General features: G+C 43.6%; 1 protein-coding gene across 1 annotated transcript; it reads right to left on the bottom strand.

Moving 5' to 3' along the window:
• Positions 1–792: 792 nt before the first annotated feature.
• ipo5 (importin 5) lies at positions 793–14,053 on the bottom strand. The gene is made up of 26 exons (XM_085347633.1): positions 13,918–14,053; positions 11,701–11,781; positions 10,365–10,557; positions 10,048–10,150; positions 9,863–9,959; positions 8,077–8,181; positions 7,423–7,545; positions 7,212–7,332; positions 7,036–7,123; positions 6,055–6,161; positions 5,796–5,920; positions 5,563–5,652; positions 5,308–5,481; positions 4,981–5,199; positions 4,785–4,868; positions 4,565–4,697; positions 4,083–4,204; positions 3,901–3,997; positions 3,449–3,621; positions 3,231–3,342; positions 3,057–3,112; positions 2,841–2,963; positions 2,534–2,753; positions 2,216–2,444; positions 1,990–2,131; positions 793–1,903 (listed from the first exon to the last, which is right to left on the bottom strand). Exons 1-26 carry the CDS (start codon positions 13,993–13,995, stop codon positions 1,817–1,819), a joined length of 3,282 nt encoding a protein of 1,093 aa, XP_085203759.1. The 5' UTR covers positions 13,996–14,053; the 3' UTR covers positions 793–1,816.
• Between the last annotated feature and the right edge of the window lie 1,905 nt (positions 14,054–15,958).

Genomic DNA, 15,958 nt, shown 5'->3' with positions numbered 1-15,958 from the left:
TTCTTTTTAAGCGTAGCAGTTATATCTTGCCATTTTAGTGTAACAGCACCTGTAAACACACTGCAAGAATTTGAGTTGTGACAAAGTATCCTGAATTTCCCAGAAGTACAACCTCAAGAGGAGCTTTCAAAACCTCTGAGACAAGATGGGGAGAAAATTTTAAAATTGATTTTTAGTTCTGCCATCCAGGAGGGGCTCAGAGTAGAGCAGCTGCTGCTCCACATCGAAAGGAGCCAGCTGAGGTGGTTCGGGCATCTGACAAGGATGCCCCCTGGGCGCCTCCTGGGTGAGATGTTCCAGGCATGTCCCACCGGGAGGAGGCCCCAGGGCAGACCCAGGACACGCTGGAGAGATGATATCTCTCGGCTGGCCTGGGAACGCCTTGGTATTCCCCCGGATAAGCTGGAGGAGGTGGCTGGGGAGAGGGAGGTCTGGGCCTCTTTGCTTAGGCTGCTGCCCCCGCGACCCGGCCTCGGATAAAGCAGATGAAGATGGATGGATGATTTTTTTATACAGAAACTACTTTCAGCTGTGCCACATGTTTGAACACTTTAATCCTGGCTGTAAACACTACTTTGGGTTAGAATTGAACTGAATTTCAGCTTACAGAACATGTTAATCAGGATGGCACTGGCAGAATCAACATCTTATGTGTTGCGAAATTAAAGCCAGTTTAGACAAAGCTTCAAAATATGCGCGTGTAGACATGTGATGACAGTTTCCCCTGGTTGTCCAAGATGCCGAATGACTGGAAGTTGCAAGCAGAAAATGAAGACCACTTTTTCAGAATTCTCAAATGTAGTTTTATTCTTGGTAGTTTCTGGATTTCCATCACATACCTGCAGGACTGCAAAGGGTCAGAACTGTAAAGTTAAGAGTAAGGTAGTACTTAAACAAATACATTTCATTCTACACTTCATATTTCACCAACGCGCCACAGGCTTTACAGCTGTGACCAACTTCTTAGAGAGCACCGAGTCGTTATGCTGCTACCTAAAAAGGGCCCTTAACCGTTCAAATGCTTCACTTCCTGTGAACAGCTGTCTGGAAGGCTATGGAGGAAAGCTGCTCAAGTCGATATCAACTCTCCCAGACAACGATGACGTAAATTTCCTAACGATGAATATTTTCTAGGGTTAGCCACTTAAACATGCCATTACTTTTGAAAGCTCTGAGCTGCAGTAGTCAGAGGACATTTCCCCCCAGGAAATGCTGGGGTGATGTAACGAGAAAAGAATAAAAATAAAAATACAAAAAAATAAAATAATAATTTCACAGGAGACAGGCAGTGATTGCCCAGTGTGCATTTCCACCTCGTTCAGTTGCTCAGTCCACTAGAATTGTCCTGTCCCCACGTCCCCCCCCCACTGTAGCTCCTCCTGAGCCCGACTGTCCAATGAGTTTGTGTAGGGCGACTTGGTGATTGAGTCTGGGCGCGACGAGACCGGTCACATGTCTGGGAATGGTTGGGAAAAAAATAAAAACATCCGAGTAGAAGACGTGTAACGGTGATGAGACAAAACCTTTTACTCTTATCCCACTCCCGTCAATACAGGTAAAAAGTCTTTAAAGCAGATGGCCAGAGTCCTCCTTCGTCATTCATATCCAACCTGCTCCAAGTCAGTTGAATGTAGGTGGAGTAATGTAGTTGGTAGGGGGTTGTGGTTGGGGTGAAGCCAGCATCCATATGCACTACAGATCAGAGCAGGAGGAAGAAGAGGGAGTGTTTGGAGGAGGTTCAGGAGTTCAACTTTTCTTAATGGGCTTGATTTTTAATTTTTAAAGAGAAGGGAGGTGACGGAGGCGAGGTTCAGGCTCAGGCAGTACTCAGAAGGTCCTGTATGGCTTTCTGCTGCGTCTCATTGAGTGTCGATATGCACTGTGTCCACAATCCTGCTGAGGTCTGGAAGATATGACAAGAATATGTTTAAATGCTTTGCAGATTACCCAAAGTAGATTTGAGGGCTGTGTCTACATTTCTGGGCTTACCTGCACTTGACGGATCACGTTAGCGAGCCGCTTGCTGCACGCGTCTTCGCTCTTGATAGATTCATTTGAGACGCCGTCGGCTATGATGAAGAAAATTTTAGGAAGATTTGCGTTCTCTGGTCCGAGGACAATCGGGTTGTTGCTGTGGAGAAAGGATTGAGAGGTCAGGTGTGCAGGGTGGAGGTGGTTCATAGACAGTCAGGAAAATGAAGTCTCGGTACCCTACCTCTCAATGAGGTCACAGAGGAAGTCAAAAGTGTGGACCGCCTCCTCTTTGTCCTCTTTGAGCGGTAGCCAGCTGAGCCAGTGGGGAAGGACCTCGTTAACGTTGACGCACTCTGGTCGGAACCTCATGAGCTTTCCCACAGCAGAGACGCAGTTCTCTGTAGCGTTGACGTTTTCCTTTGAGCGCGAGTCAGCTGCCTGGATGACTCTGACCAGCAGGGGGAGGGCCTCTGTGACGAAGAAGAAAGACCAGAGCACATCATGTAGGTGTCGCTAAACAACTGAACTGCCAGCAGGTAAAGTAAAGACCAGGTCATACCTGTGCAGAAGGGGCGGTAGTTCTCGCCTCCGAACTGAGCCATGACGCCGACGCCGTAGGCAGCTGCCTGCCGGACCTCGGGGCTCGTGTCGCAGAGTGACTGGATCATCGGCCGCAAGAAATATTCTGCGTATTTGAACGAGGAGGGGCTGCAGTGCTCCACCACATCGTCAAAGATGCACAGACCCCACTGTCTGTCAGCCCAGGGCCTGTTAGGACACTGAAGACAAGTGAGACAGTTTAGTAGTATTCATTTCCAGTTTCCATGTACATATGATACTAAAAACAGTGCTCAACAATCACTCACTATTAGCTGGACAATGAGCTGCAGCAGCTGCTCAAACCAAGGCAGCACCTTCTCTTTGTAACTGCTGAACACCGAGTGGAGGATGTCAGATACTTTGGTCAGAATGTACACATCGTTCTCATCCTGGGAGAAGACAAACACCATGATGGCTTGGAGTGTCTTGCATCATCATCATCATCATTTTTGAAGGTTAACACGCAAAGCAAAAATATTTACCTCATCTTGTAGTGTTTCCTCTACCTGCTCATCATAATCTTCATCCTGTCTCTTAGCTGGATAACACAAGTATGTGTTAGGATTTTGTACCAGCATTTAAAATAATCATGCCCTCATGGTATTTGTGATGTATCATTTGTCATGGGTAAAATATTTGTGTTTCTGAAGTCTCACCCTGCCTGAGCTCCTGGTTCTTAAAGTGCTCCTCCAGCTTCCCCTTCAGGATGCCGCCCAGCTCCTCAAAATGCTCGCTGTTCAGACAGCCGTCTCCCATCAGCTCTATGCACTTTAACAAACACACTTTTGTCAGTGCACAAAATAACATGGCTCATGGGGAGAGAAGGGAAAAAAAAAAAAAAAAAAAAAAAAAAAAAAGCCCAAAATGTAGCTACCTTGGCAAACGAATGCATGATTTCTGACAGGACATCCGAGTCTGGCTCTGTGCCGATGGCCTTGATGAGGGCGTCGCACATGAAGTGCCACATCTGGGTGAGGTATTCTGGTCCTCGAACCCGGGCACACTCAAGCAGCAGGGGCATGGACTCAGCTGCTGCCACCCGCACACGTGAGACAGTTAAGGCCAACGTCACCTGTATTTTCACTTAATCTGAACAGTGGAACCATCAGAGACGTTCATGCTGAAGTCTTTAACATCTAAACATGGAATCTGATCGTGCTGCCTCCTCCTGAATGTTTGAATCCAGCTAAACTATTTTAAAGGTTGAATGCCCCTGCCCCCCCAAAATCATGCAGCACTGAGTGCCCTGGAAGAATAGGAAATTGCTATATAAGAATCAGACCATTCAATTATACTGAAGTTTAAAATGTCATAACAAGAGGATATCATCATGAAAGTAGAACTTGAGCAGAGGAACCATGAGTTTCACCACCTGCTCTGTGTACTCAACAAAACCTTCCTTCAGCTCTTTGGCATAACACACCTGAGAAAAAGAAAGAAGAGGAAGAGTGAGTGATGACCACATCCACAGCTTCTCAGGACAGTCTTGAGTCTCATTTTCTTCTCACCAGCATCTGACAGGCAGTAGCCTTCTCCTCCAGGCCAGCTGTCTTGATTCCAAAACTCTGCTGGTCTCCCAGGTTGACAAACTCCCAGCCATCATCCTCTGATATGTTCTCCATGTCCTGGGCTTTAAAAGGAGAAAAGTGAAAGAGTTTTAAGTGAATCCTTTACATTACACATACAAGAATCACATATAGAAGTCCCAGCAGGCAGCACATTACTGCAATATTAAATATGAACACGTGACAGTGAGCAGATATTCTTCAGAGATTTGTGACTATTAATCTACGGACACTGATTCGTTGCAATATGGGTAAAGGTACATGGCTGCAGCCTTTATTCACCACTGGATTGATCAGGTTTAAAGCATGCTTTGGTAACTGATCATTTGAATGCCTGCAGACTTTCATTTCAGGCTTATAGAACAAACTGGACACGCATCAGAAGTCAGTGCAGGAGGCACAGGCGGCAGCTGTCTGTTACTTACTGTCAAGCAGGGCCACCTCAGGCTTGATGGAGGCAGTCTTCATCAGGGGGCCCATCACCACCGGCAGATACTGCTGGAACTCCTTCCCCAGAATCTTGCACATTCTCGCCCAGGCTGAGATCATGTAGGAGATCTAAACCGAGAACAAACCATAGCAGCTGACTGTGTGTGACCACCACCTTGAACTAGATAGTTTTAAGTTTTGTTCAAGTCGTCCTACCTGGGGATCATCATCCTCCAGATCGTTGAAGTCAGTCTGGGTCTTGAGGAGCAGCTGCATTACAGCCGATGCATCTGGCATGAACTAGAAGGGCAGAGAGAAAGATGTGCGAATATGAGGGTTAAAGCTTAATTTAAAGGGAATAACCTTGAATTAGGATCTTGGCACATGGTATGCTTTGATGGTCAAAGTATACCTTCTCCTTGCCGACAGCCAGGCCGATGAGACTGATGCACTCTATGGTCTTGCCGCGCAGCAGCCGGAGCTCCTTCTGCACGGCGTTTTCTACAATGTGTTTGAGCGAGGGCATGAACATGTCGTAATATGGCACAAACTTCTCCTCTGCGGTGTCGGCCACTGAGGCGATGGATGTCACCACCTGCTCCAGCACCAGCTTCGTGCCCTTCTGGATCAGCTGAAGGTTGAAGAAATGATTTGTATGAAACAGACCACACACACACACACACACACACACACACACCGACTTTGTGAATGCACGGTCTCCTCGAACACTTTACTGTACCTCCTGCAGCTTGGCAACCATGATGACATGAAGGTGCTGCACCAAGTTGTCCAGATAAAGGATGAGCAGCGATTTAGGACAGTCCTCTGTAAAGTTTATGAGGGCGGCGGCGGCATGGGCCTGCACCCGAGGGTTACTCTGGTCCTCCATGGTCTGCAGCAGGGCTGAGATCACCTAAAACGAATAAACAAACTGTCTTTGTAGCCATGAAGAAAATGAAAATGCTTGCACAGCTGTTTAAGTCACTTCAGATACCTTATCATGGAATTTCTTTTGGAAGGTGGGGGCAAAGTCTGTGGCCATTTGTCCAATAGCATTGCAGGCGGCATACCGCACCCTTGGGTGCTAGGAAGGAGAAAAAAAAAAAAAAAAAAAAGTGTAAATGATTAAGAAATGGGAAATGATGCGACTAAACATTGATCAACCAACCATTAAGACAGTTAAGTAAACTGAGTGGCACTTTTGTACAACGGCTGCCGTTTCCTTACAGGGTCGGCGCAGAACAGGAGGACAAAGCTGACGATCTCTTGGAGGATGGCCTCCATCTGCTGGTGGCAACCCTCACCGATGGCCGACAGCGCCATTAACCCAGCATGGCGATACTTCCAGTCAGCTAGCAGGAAACACATAATTGACACAAATTTAAGCACTTTAGTACCAAAGCAGCTGTTAATTTTGCTGTATGAAAAAAAATGGTAGCTTAATTAAAGTTAAATCAGTGCTGCAGTAATGTGCAGCTTTACTTACGATTCTGCAGCATCTGCATGATATGCTGTTTGATCATGGGAAGAATGATCTTCCCTCCCAGACCACAGGCAATTCGATCGAGCGCGCTCTCCCCAGCCACAGCGTTACTGGTGAAGCACAAGAAACATCCAGGAACTTATGGACATGCACACATCTACTGAACTTCAGAGTACTTTAAGGCTACGTTCACACTGCAGGTCTTAATGCTCAATTCCGATTTTTTGATCAAATCCGATTTTTTTGTCTGCTTGTTCACACTACAAATAAAATGCGACAGCAAACGTGCTCTAGTGTGAACGCTCAAAGCGGCCCGCATGCGCAAAAGAAGATGTCACACACAACGCGCTCTGTTTAGACCCAGAGCAACAGTATTGTTTGACTGATGGCCCTTAATATAAAGACTTCGGACTTCACGTTTCCCAATTTTTGCTTTAAGTTGTTTTGTTATTTACATAATAATGTAAATAACCTAATAATGATCCTTATTGCTGTTTAAGAGAGGAGCGGTGCTTCAAAGGATAGCTGCAGATTTCTGTCAGAATCTGCAGATTAAACAGTACAAATAAAATGTTTACGTTGTCTTCCCAACAGTTTCACTGACATCTACGCTGGATGGCCAGGAAGCGTTCGCGATGTCGTATCGGGTGCTTCTCCGGCGCTGATAATTGGCTTCAGTCTTGTGTCGGTGACGTAAAAGACGGATTTAATGCAACTTGACCGTTCAAACAGCAGTCGCTTTCTAAAACATCGGATATGTATCGGATTCAGTACCACATACGAAAGTGACCCAGATCGGATTTGAAAATATCGGATTTGCGCCGTTCACACTGTCATAGCATGATCAGATATGGGTCGCATAGGGTCAGAAAAATCGGATTTGATGCGCTTTCGCCTGCAGTGTGAACGTAGCCTAAGAAGTAGGGGACGCAGATGCTGTACCGACCCTCAAAGATGGAAATATATTAGTGCATCAGGACGTACCTGTCAAAGTCTTCATCTTCCAGCTCATCTGCCATCGCCCACTCATCATCATCCTCGAGATCCACCATCATAGCCAGCATCTGAGGCACTAATAAACATAACAGACTTCTATCAAAACTACTCCACTCATCTTATTTGGGCACATCATTATAGAGGCCGCTGAATCAAACTCTTACCACTCTGTGCTACAATGGCCGTGTGTTTTCTTAGCATGGCCGCTGCAGTCTCTGATAACGTGACGATGACTTCCAATGCCAGCTGCCGTTGCATATTTGTAAGGTTGGTATCAGCGCACAGCTGAGGAGACAGGACAATTGCACATGAAACGATGCCTCGAGTCTTGATCAGTGGTAAAGAGATATTCACCATTTAGAGGTTGCAGCTTACCCTCAGACAGAGCTGCAGTGTTTCCTCCAAGTTGGGTCTCAAGTATTTGGGTGCCGTGTCTGCAATTTCCACCAGAGACTTGAGCACAGAGTCATCTCCCTGGTAGCATGACTCATTCACTGCCTGATGGGTAAATCAAACAAACAGGTAGGTTTGTAATGCAAATATATTCAACAGGTGTGGCAAAGTTAATGCCACATTCTGTCCTGACTTCCTCTTCCACCTTTATGAGTCAAACACAAAATATGCTACTGCAATAGAAGATTTGCTACAGGATCCAAGATGCCCAATATTTCATAATGATGCTGCATTATTATAACCTGCAGGAACAAACGCTACCAAACACTTGCATGTGTATTTGCTTTCACATGACTTCAATAACCTCTCAATGCAGAGACTGTCGTCAGAATCGATCATAACAGTATGAAAACATCATGTCACTCCGAGTAAGCAGTAGACCATTTACTTTGAAGTTCCAGCCTCCATTTGCAGATATCCAACATTAAACTTTAATTAATAGATCTTAAATGACTGATGCTCTTAGTGCTCAGAAGCCATTACCGGTGCAAAAACATAAGTACTGACGGGTTCCGTATCTACAGTACAAAGTGATCCGATCTGAAATCACAAACACACCAATGTGTTATAGCTTACCTGCAGGATTCCCGGCAGGAGATCAGCAAAGTGTTTCAGCAGAGCTGTGTTGCTTTCATTGGACAGAACAAAAGATGCTGCAGCCCGAGCTGCCAGGGTACGAATCTGTGAGATTAATTTAAATACATAAAAGCAGCTAAGAAAGGGAACTGAGAGGTGTGTGATATGAAAGAAAGATCCACACAAAGTTAAATGACATCACGTTTCAGCTACCTGGGGCCCGTTCTTCGTACCTCGCTAAGTAAGTTAGCCGGATTTGACTGTTGACGATTTCGCGTGATCCTGGATCGTTCGGTTCTTCGAAGCCCATCCGGGACTTGCTGTCATAGCAACAGAGCCGTAAGCGTAAACCTGCTCGGGAGCAGGCTTACTTTATGTAAACAGGATTAGATCGCGGCCACTCAGGTATTTCCGCTTCATGTATACGAAAGCAACAGCGATATTTTACCACTGTTGTACCATAAATAAATAACATCAATGTAACTAAAGATAATGCAGCACTTGATCCTTTTATTGATGTCACACAGATACATACAGGTCATTTCCTAAAAAAGGGAAATGTACTATTAACATTCTATTACATGTATGTGATTATTACAGATGTAATTCAGATTTCAGAGTAGTAATTGCAATTTACTTCGTGTAATCAAGATGGGAGACCACGGCTATAAAAGCGAAGGTGGATTTGGGAAGTCTGTTGCAGCCATGTCCTGTCCGTTTACGCGAGCCACCCATTGCGGAAGGTGCAAGATTGATAAGGAGAGTCCTCAGAATTCAGCGTATATTGCGGGACAGACAGGATCCTTTAGCTCAGCGCGACAGTGTGCTCATAGAGAGATATCGATATTCCCGTGAGGGTATTATTCACTTAACCAACTTGTTGACGAGGGGGTGCAGGACCACCACCTGTCTTTTTTTGCGCTGCCCCTTTTCTTGGTTGCTGTTATAAACAAACAAACAGAGTATTCCAGGGTCTCTGTCCAAGAGACGAAAAGCAATATAAGTGATAAATATTACCATTCTGTAGAATATTCTCATATTTCACTTTTACTTGTTCCCATGTTCTAGTGGGTCCTGTTGTGGCTCTAATGTGAAAGGGGATATAATATAACATAATGTAATATAATATAATGTAATATAATATTGGATAATATAGTGTGATATGATAAATCTACCCTACCACCTACTGGTGTTGGCCAGAGGGGCCGATGGCGCGATATGGCAGCCTGGCTTCTGTCCCAGGGCAGCTGTGACAGCTACCAGTGTGTGAATGTGAGAGTGACTGAATAGTGGCATTGTAAAACGCTTTGGGTGCCTTGAAGAGCGCTATATAGATCCACTCCATTATTATTGTTATTATTAAATTACTTACGAGTTTAATTTGTCAGCAACTTTCTGCCAGCCCTCTCTCCTTGCTTTTGCAGCCTTTGCAGTGTTCCCTTGCGTTTTAATTAGACTCTGAAACTCCTGAAATCCCTCACTCAAGAGTTCTTGCTCTGCTGCCGAAGAATACCGAGCGCGCTCCTTCGACATTTTCGCCGACCAATCAAAGGGTTGCCGATCAATGTTTCTACTATCGATGCGTAGCCCCTGTTGGGCCACCCAGTGATCTCACATTACTTCATCCAGCTATACTAATCGTCAACAACAGGTGTGTTCGGGGAACCGGAATAGCGAGCTCAGAGTTAGCGCGATGATTTGATCTTGGATGTGTCATTTGATCTTGGATGTAGTAAGCGACGTACGAAGAACGGGCCCCTGGCCATGCTCCATCCTAAAACCTTACCTGTGGGTTTGCCTGGTCCTGCATGCACTGAACAAGCATGCGCTTGATAACTTCCATATAATGCTGCTGCTGGTTGCCAAAGATTCCTGGAAAGTTCCTAGAAAGATATCATTGGAAGACATCAGTCAGCCATCAGTGCATCCGCCTGAGTAAGAGTTTGAATTCATCATGCAACATGAGCTCACCAGAATATGTGCAAGGCAGCTTCTCGGAGGCCGACATTCTCAGCGTTGACAGAATCAAACAGAAACTTGAGCACCTCTGGCCACTGGTTATTCCCATCGTCATCTACATTAAACAAAAACACCAAACATTCCTCAGTAATTTCCACTTTGAATGTTATTTGATCAACATCTGAGAATTTCATTAATGACCCATGAGAATGTTTGCCCATTATTCCTGCATAACATGGGAAATACTGAGTCGTGGCTTATCCATAGCGTTTAATCAACAGCCACCAGAAGAGAGTGAGAGAGAAAAAATAAATAAATATAAAAATCACCGATCAGGTTCCGGGACAGCTCGGCTGCAATGTCGCAGATCTTCTTGCGGATGGTTGGGGAAGTCTCTTGTTGGATGCCCGTCAGCAGCTCTGTTTTGATGGCTGTCTGCATCTCCACGGTCAGGCCTGGGTAGATCTCCTCAAAAGAGGAAGACAGCAGCCGCCGCAGCAGCACTGCTGCCATCTGTTTGACCTGTGGGGGCAAAAAAAATTATTAAATACAATGCTGCTTTCAACATGACGTCATACCTAAACAGTCATGTCAGACACCCATACACAAGTGTTCCTTTTTCAGTTTAGTTGGGCAGTTGGCTTACTGGACCAGCTAGTTTTATAGTTTATGCTCTCTATTTAACAAGTGTTGTGAAACAAATCGTTTCCTTCTGCAAAGACATGTTACCCGTTTGGTAAACCAAAACCTTTAGAGTGAGTGGTCATTAAGGGGAATAAAAAAAACAAAAAAAAAACAAAAACAAAACCAGACCGAGTGTCTTAGAATGGCAGAGTCACTCTCCCTGGGCCAAGCACCTCTCTGCCTGCTCCCATTTCAAGCCTCTAAAAATATCAGCCTTGAGGTAAAGTAAAGCAGAGGAAGCATGAGGACCCAAGCAGCTGGTGGATTCAGAGTAAACATGACTGCCTGAATGCCAGAACTGTGACTCACAACAAGCCGTAGTCAGGCAGCGCCGAGGCCTCACATGTGATAGCCGGACTACATACTTGAAATGCCAGCAATGTTGCATCTTTTAGAGATAAAAGGTATTGCAGGCTTCAGTGTCACGCATTGCATCACTCTTTCCCATGTGTACTGCCATCTGAATGGGTAATAATTACGACAGATAGACATATATAAGAATATTTGGATTTAATATTTCACCATCCTTTTATTAGATTCTGACAGAGGCTGGAGCGCATCCCTGATTACTTTGGATGATGTTTTTCCAAGTTATTGTGTGTATTAAAACCCACTCAGTACATTATTCATATAGGGCAAAAATGCACATAATCCATTTATTTAGCATGTAATGTCTCATATTAACTGTGACACAGCACCCGAAAAACCCACGGAGATGTGAACGAGTGAAAAACAAATTTCATACACAACATTTGTTGACAACTTAAGATTTTAAAGGTGAAAGAATTACGTCAACTTTGTCTGACCTTTGGCCTAAATGGTCCGTTTTTGGGTGTGTCAAGACTTCATTGAGCACAATACAACAGATCATAAATGTCTCAGATGGGCTCTTAAGTGGCCAAGTTTTTGAAGTTCCCCTGCTTCAGGCTGAAAAAATTCACCATGTCATGCCACAGATATGTTCACAATCCGTGTACAAACCTCCTCTGCAGCAGACGCATCTCTGACAGCTTGTAGCAAGAATGTGATCTTATTCTGGCCTGGAATATTGTCGTAGGTCTCCTGAAAAGAAAATGAAAGCACCGCGGTTAGGATCAGACAGGCCATGCACAACATGAATTTCTACTGCTAATACAGCATCATGTTCCCTTTACTGCAGTTACAAAGAAAACCAAAAAAAACCCCCCAAAACACTCAAGCTTAAACAGATGCTGTGGTCAAAATAATAAGGACTGTCCAGTGAGGTCATATCAGGGATTACCTGAAATATAAAGGCAGGACTGAATATTCACTTTTCCCATTTTTACTGAGGGTTAAGCTACAGAAGCATGAATATATTTTCCTTATAAAAATGGCAAAAAAAAAAAAAAAAAAAAAAAACCCCACAGGAAAATACATAGACATCTGTCAGGTAAGGTAACACTCTGCCTCAACTCACATTGTGTTTCTTTGCATAATCGCACCCCAAATGTCCAGTTCTGAGCCAGGAAAAACCCTGTACATCACTGATGTTTGCTATAAAGACAATCAGTATTTTAATGAGCAGTAAAAGTGTGACATTTGTGCAAGTGTACCGAATATGGCTATAAACTGAACATGAGCCCTAATGGGCTCATACACAAGAGCCACCCATTTATTTTACCACTGTTATGCTGGTTTACCCAAGTTAAATGAGACTCCACAGGGATACAGTGAAACCTCTGGTGTGCGCTCTGGTAAAAGTCACTATGTGCATGTAGTTTCAGCATCCCCATCATGTGGAAGGATCGAATACAAACTCTTAACACAACTGCACGGGAGAGCCACCTTCAATGATTCCCAAACTGACAAAATGAGACAGGGAGGAGCACAGATGTGCCAACGGCTGGGCTAAAATCAAATCCCAAACAATTAGAATCAGAATGACCAAGCGCTCAGGTTGAGCAACCCTTGAATTACCTGCAAATCAATCTGCAAAGTCCACTCCTCTTATAACCTGACTTGAACTACTGCACTAATCCATTTGTCCACCTAAAGCCTAAATGAGTTTGGTTGCCACACAAATTCAAATGCACTTCATGGCTTCTCACAATACCACCACTTGGATGAACTAGTGATGGGATTAACTACAAAAAAATTAAAATAAAATAAAGGGTGACTAACTGTATCTTTCAACTGTTAAAATGTGAGTTTAGGTCCCATACAGGTGGATCAATTCCTATTATGCGAGTAAAAGAGAACGGGAGGAGTTCCTATAAAGGATGAATTCCAGTGAGCTTAGCATCCCGGCAGACAGTCTGAGTTTATCAAAGAAAAACGCTGACTGGTAGAGAGAGGCGGTGTGTGATAAGATTCAACCACCTCATCCAAAAGTCGGGGTGCCGGAGAGGGAGGGGGACGCTGGTAACAATGCTCTGCGGCGACAAGAGGCTAATAATGGTGGTTGTGAGGGGGGGAGTGAATAGACGAGCTAGACACAGCCTAAACAAATCCTCTGAGAGAAACTAATCCGAGGAGACGAGCCTAGCTACTGACGTGTCTGAAACTGAGATGATCAACTTCACGAAGGGAAACACGGCTGCTAGTTTAAAACTGTCTGGTTAAGACTTGACTTTTAGTTAACACGACCGGAGGCCATTGCATAAGTAATCGCCCCTTTGAATGAACTACCTCACCATCTACAGCCTATCCCTTTGATGGTTTGTTTATCACCGCAGCAGTAACTCAGCATATGTGCCACGTTCAGTCTCAATATTCCGCTTTAATATTTTAGCAAGCCAATGTGCTGAACCCTAGCGTGCTAGCTAACAAACCTAGCAGCACTGTGGGTAGCTCATTAGCTTGCTGCTACTTCCTGTACTCTACAGGCGCCACTGTCAGCTGGAGGTTTGGAGGCTGGTTCCGACAAACGGGTCCGTTCACTTTTTACCGAACAGCCCGAGCTTTGCCGAGACACGTACGGCTACATGGTGTCATGACAGCGCTGGTATCTGTGACATCGAAATTATGTCCACGTATAACTACGCAACATGGTGGTAGTTAGCGTTAGCTGACTAGTACTCGGCTTCACAGCGCACGTGGGCTACCGAGCTTGACGTGAGAGGCTGCGCGCGGCCAGGATGGACAGCTAAGTGGTTAGCTTCTGCTAACTTGGCCACACGACTTCCAGCATTCGCCGAACTTGTCAGCCACCAAAAACTGTTTTTTTCCTCGTCTTACCTCTGCCTGTTTCCTGACGTTGTTGTCAGGGCTCATCAAGTTACCCAGCAAGAGGTAGAACTGCTGCTGTTCCGCCATTGCAGTGAGATCCAAAAAGAGCAGCCGGGTGGAGGAGCGGCGAAATGAACCCGGCAGACCCTGCCTCGGTCACACAATGCTGCTAGCGTCTTATTGGCTAGCTTTATCGACCTTACTCAGGGGTCATTGGATCGAAGACCTTAGGCATGCGCTCGCCATTGGCTGGCACGCACTCTCTGTGTCTATTGGTTGAAATCGACACAGGGAACGTGAATGCGTTGTTTCTATTAGCTACCGGTGAATTACTAAAGCGCGGGAGTTTATTGCGTCATGGCTGAGAAAATAGAAACAATCAGAGCAACAGTTCATCAACACGTTATCACAGCTAAAAAAGCAAACAGGTTTACTCAGTTGGATATACTAAAAACTGCGATTAGATAGGACTGAACGATGAATCAATTCCCCTTTATTTTCTAAATAACAAGATTGAAGTAGAGCTTTGAGTGAAGACTTTAGAAATGGCATGATTTGGTAATTTTACAAAAGAAATTAAACTTAATGCTTTCTCAGTCACTGCATATTGTTAGAATTAACCACATGAAGCCAAATGCATCATAGTTCATACAGGAGTTTTTGAGACCTGTGATTTTTTTCTTCTTCATGAAAGCCTAAATAAATTGCACAACAATGCCAGATGCAGATTATAACTCATAAATGCAAAGTAATATTTAATTCTTTTTTTTTATTAGTCAGAAGGTTCAAGGAACAGTCCAGGTTTTTTTTTTAAAATACCATAAATAAATAAATAATTTTCTGGCAATTATTTTATGGTTCAGGCTTTATTTATTACGTTGTAATTTCAGGAAAAAAGTGCTATAATATGATGACGATGATGATTAGTATTATATGCAGATCATAAAGAATGAGAAGAAGAAGAGGCAGAAAAACAATACACTTGTTGCCCTATTAGATTTGTAGCTGATTTGTCGTTGTTTAGTTTTTTGTTCTGTCATGTTTCCCAACATTCATTCATTCATTTAGTTATGTCATATGCTCACATGCTTTTTTATGTTGAACATCTACCATTACAAGTCCAAAAGCATTCACATCTTGCAAGTAGAAATAGGTAAGAAAGAAATAATTCTAGATTTAAAGCCAAACTATGGTTGAAAATTGCATTTTTATATTTATAGTGTATATAGAAGAAACACCTGAATACAGATTGCAAGGTAAATTGTCTCATTTTTTTAATCTTACATTAACTGTATTATATGTTGAACTTGTTCTATTTCTGACTGAGTTTTTATGTGTTTATGTTTTCAAATCAAATCAAATCACTTTTATTGTCACATCACATGTGCAGGTACACTGGTACAGCACATGTGAGTGAAATTCTTGTGTACAAGCTTCACAAGCAACAGAGGCGTGCAAAATACAATACAATAACGTAAGAACAAACAAAATATAAGAATGGGTAAATCTGAGGATTATAACAATAAATATATGTACAAATATAAAGTGTATGCACATTACTGAATATGTATAGTATATATGTATATCTACGTGTGTGCATGTACATACATATATATATAAAATTAAATAAAAATAAAATACACAGAGGTCGTAATTGATTATTTTAATTGAAAAACGTGTTTGAGGCTTTTGGAAATATTCATAACTTATCTGAAATGCAAACTGCAGTGCTTTAGATACAGTCATTGTTTACATAGAGTACATGATTAGGTTAATGTTTTGCAGTGGGATTGCGTAATGTTCTCCCGCTAGGTGGCAGCCAAGCTTTGCTCAGTGGTTTCTTGATTGTATTTTTCTTTTTCTCAATGAGCTCATCCATGTGCCAGTAATAAGTGGCACATGCCTTCTATCAAGAAAGAGAAGGCAACCCTTGGACAATCCATAGCCAAGACTAATTTTAGCACAACCTTCCTGACTAAGTGGATCCACTTTTTTTGTAAAGTTTTTAAAGTTTCTTTAAAAAGCGAGGTTTGTCTTACTGGAGAAAATG

This window comes from Diplotaxodon limnothrissa, linkage group LG23 (assembly GCF_057381915.1).
Source record: "Diplotaxodon limnothrissa isolate DT_005_m linkage group LG23, D_limnothrissa_male_GT1.1, whole genome shotgun sequence".
NCBI lineage: Eukaryota > Metazoa > Chordata > Actinopteri > Cichliformes > Cichlidae > Diplotaxodon > Diplotaxodon limnothrissa.
Note: the sequence above shows the minus strand (reverse complement) of the source record. Positions and strands in the feature narration are given on the sequence as shown.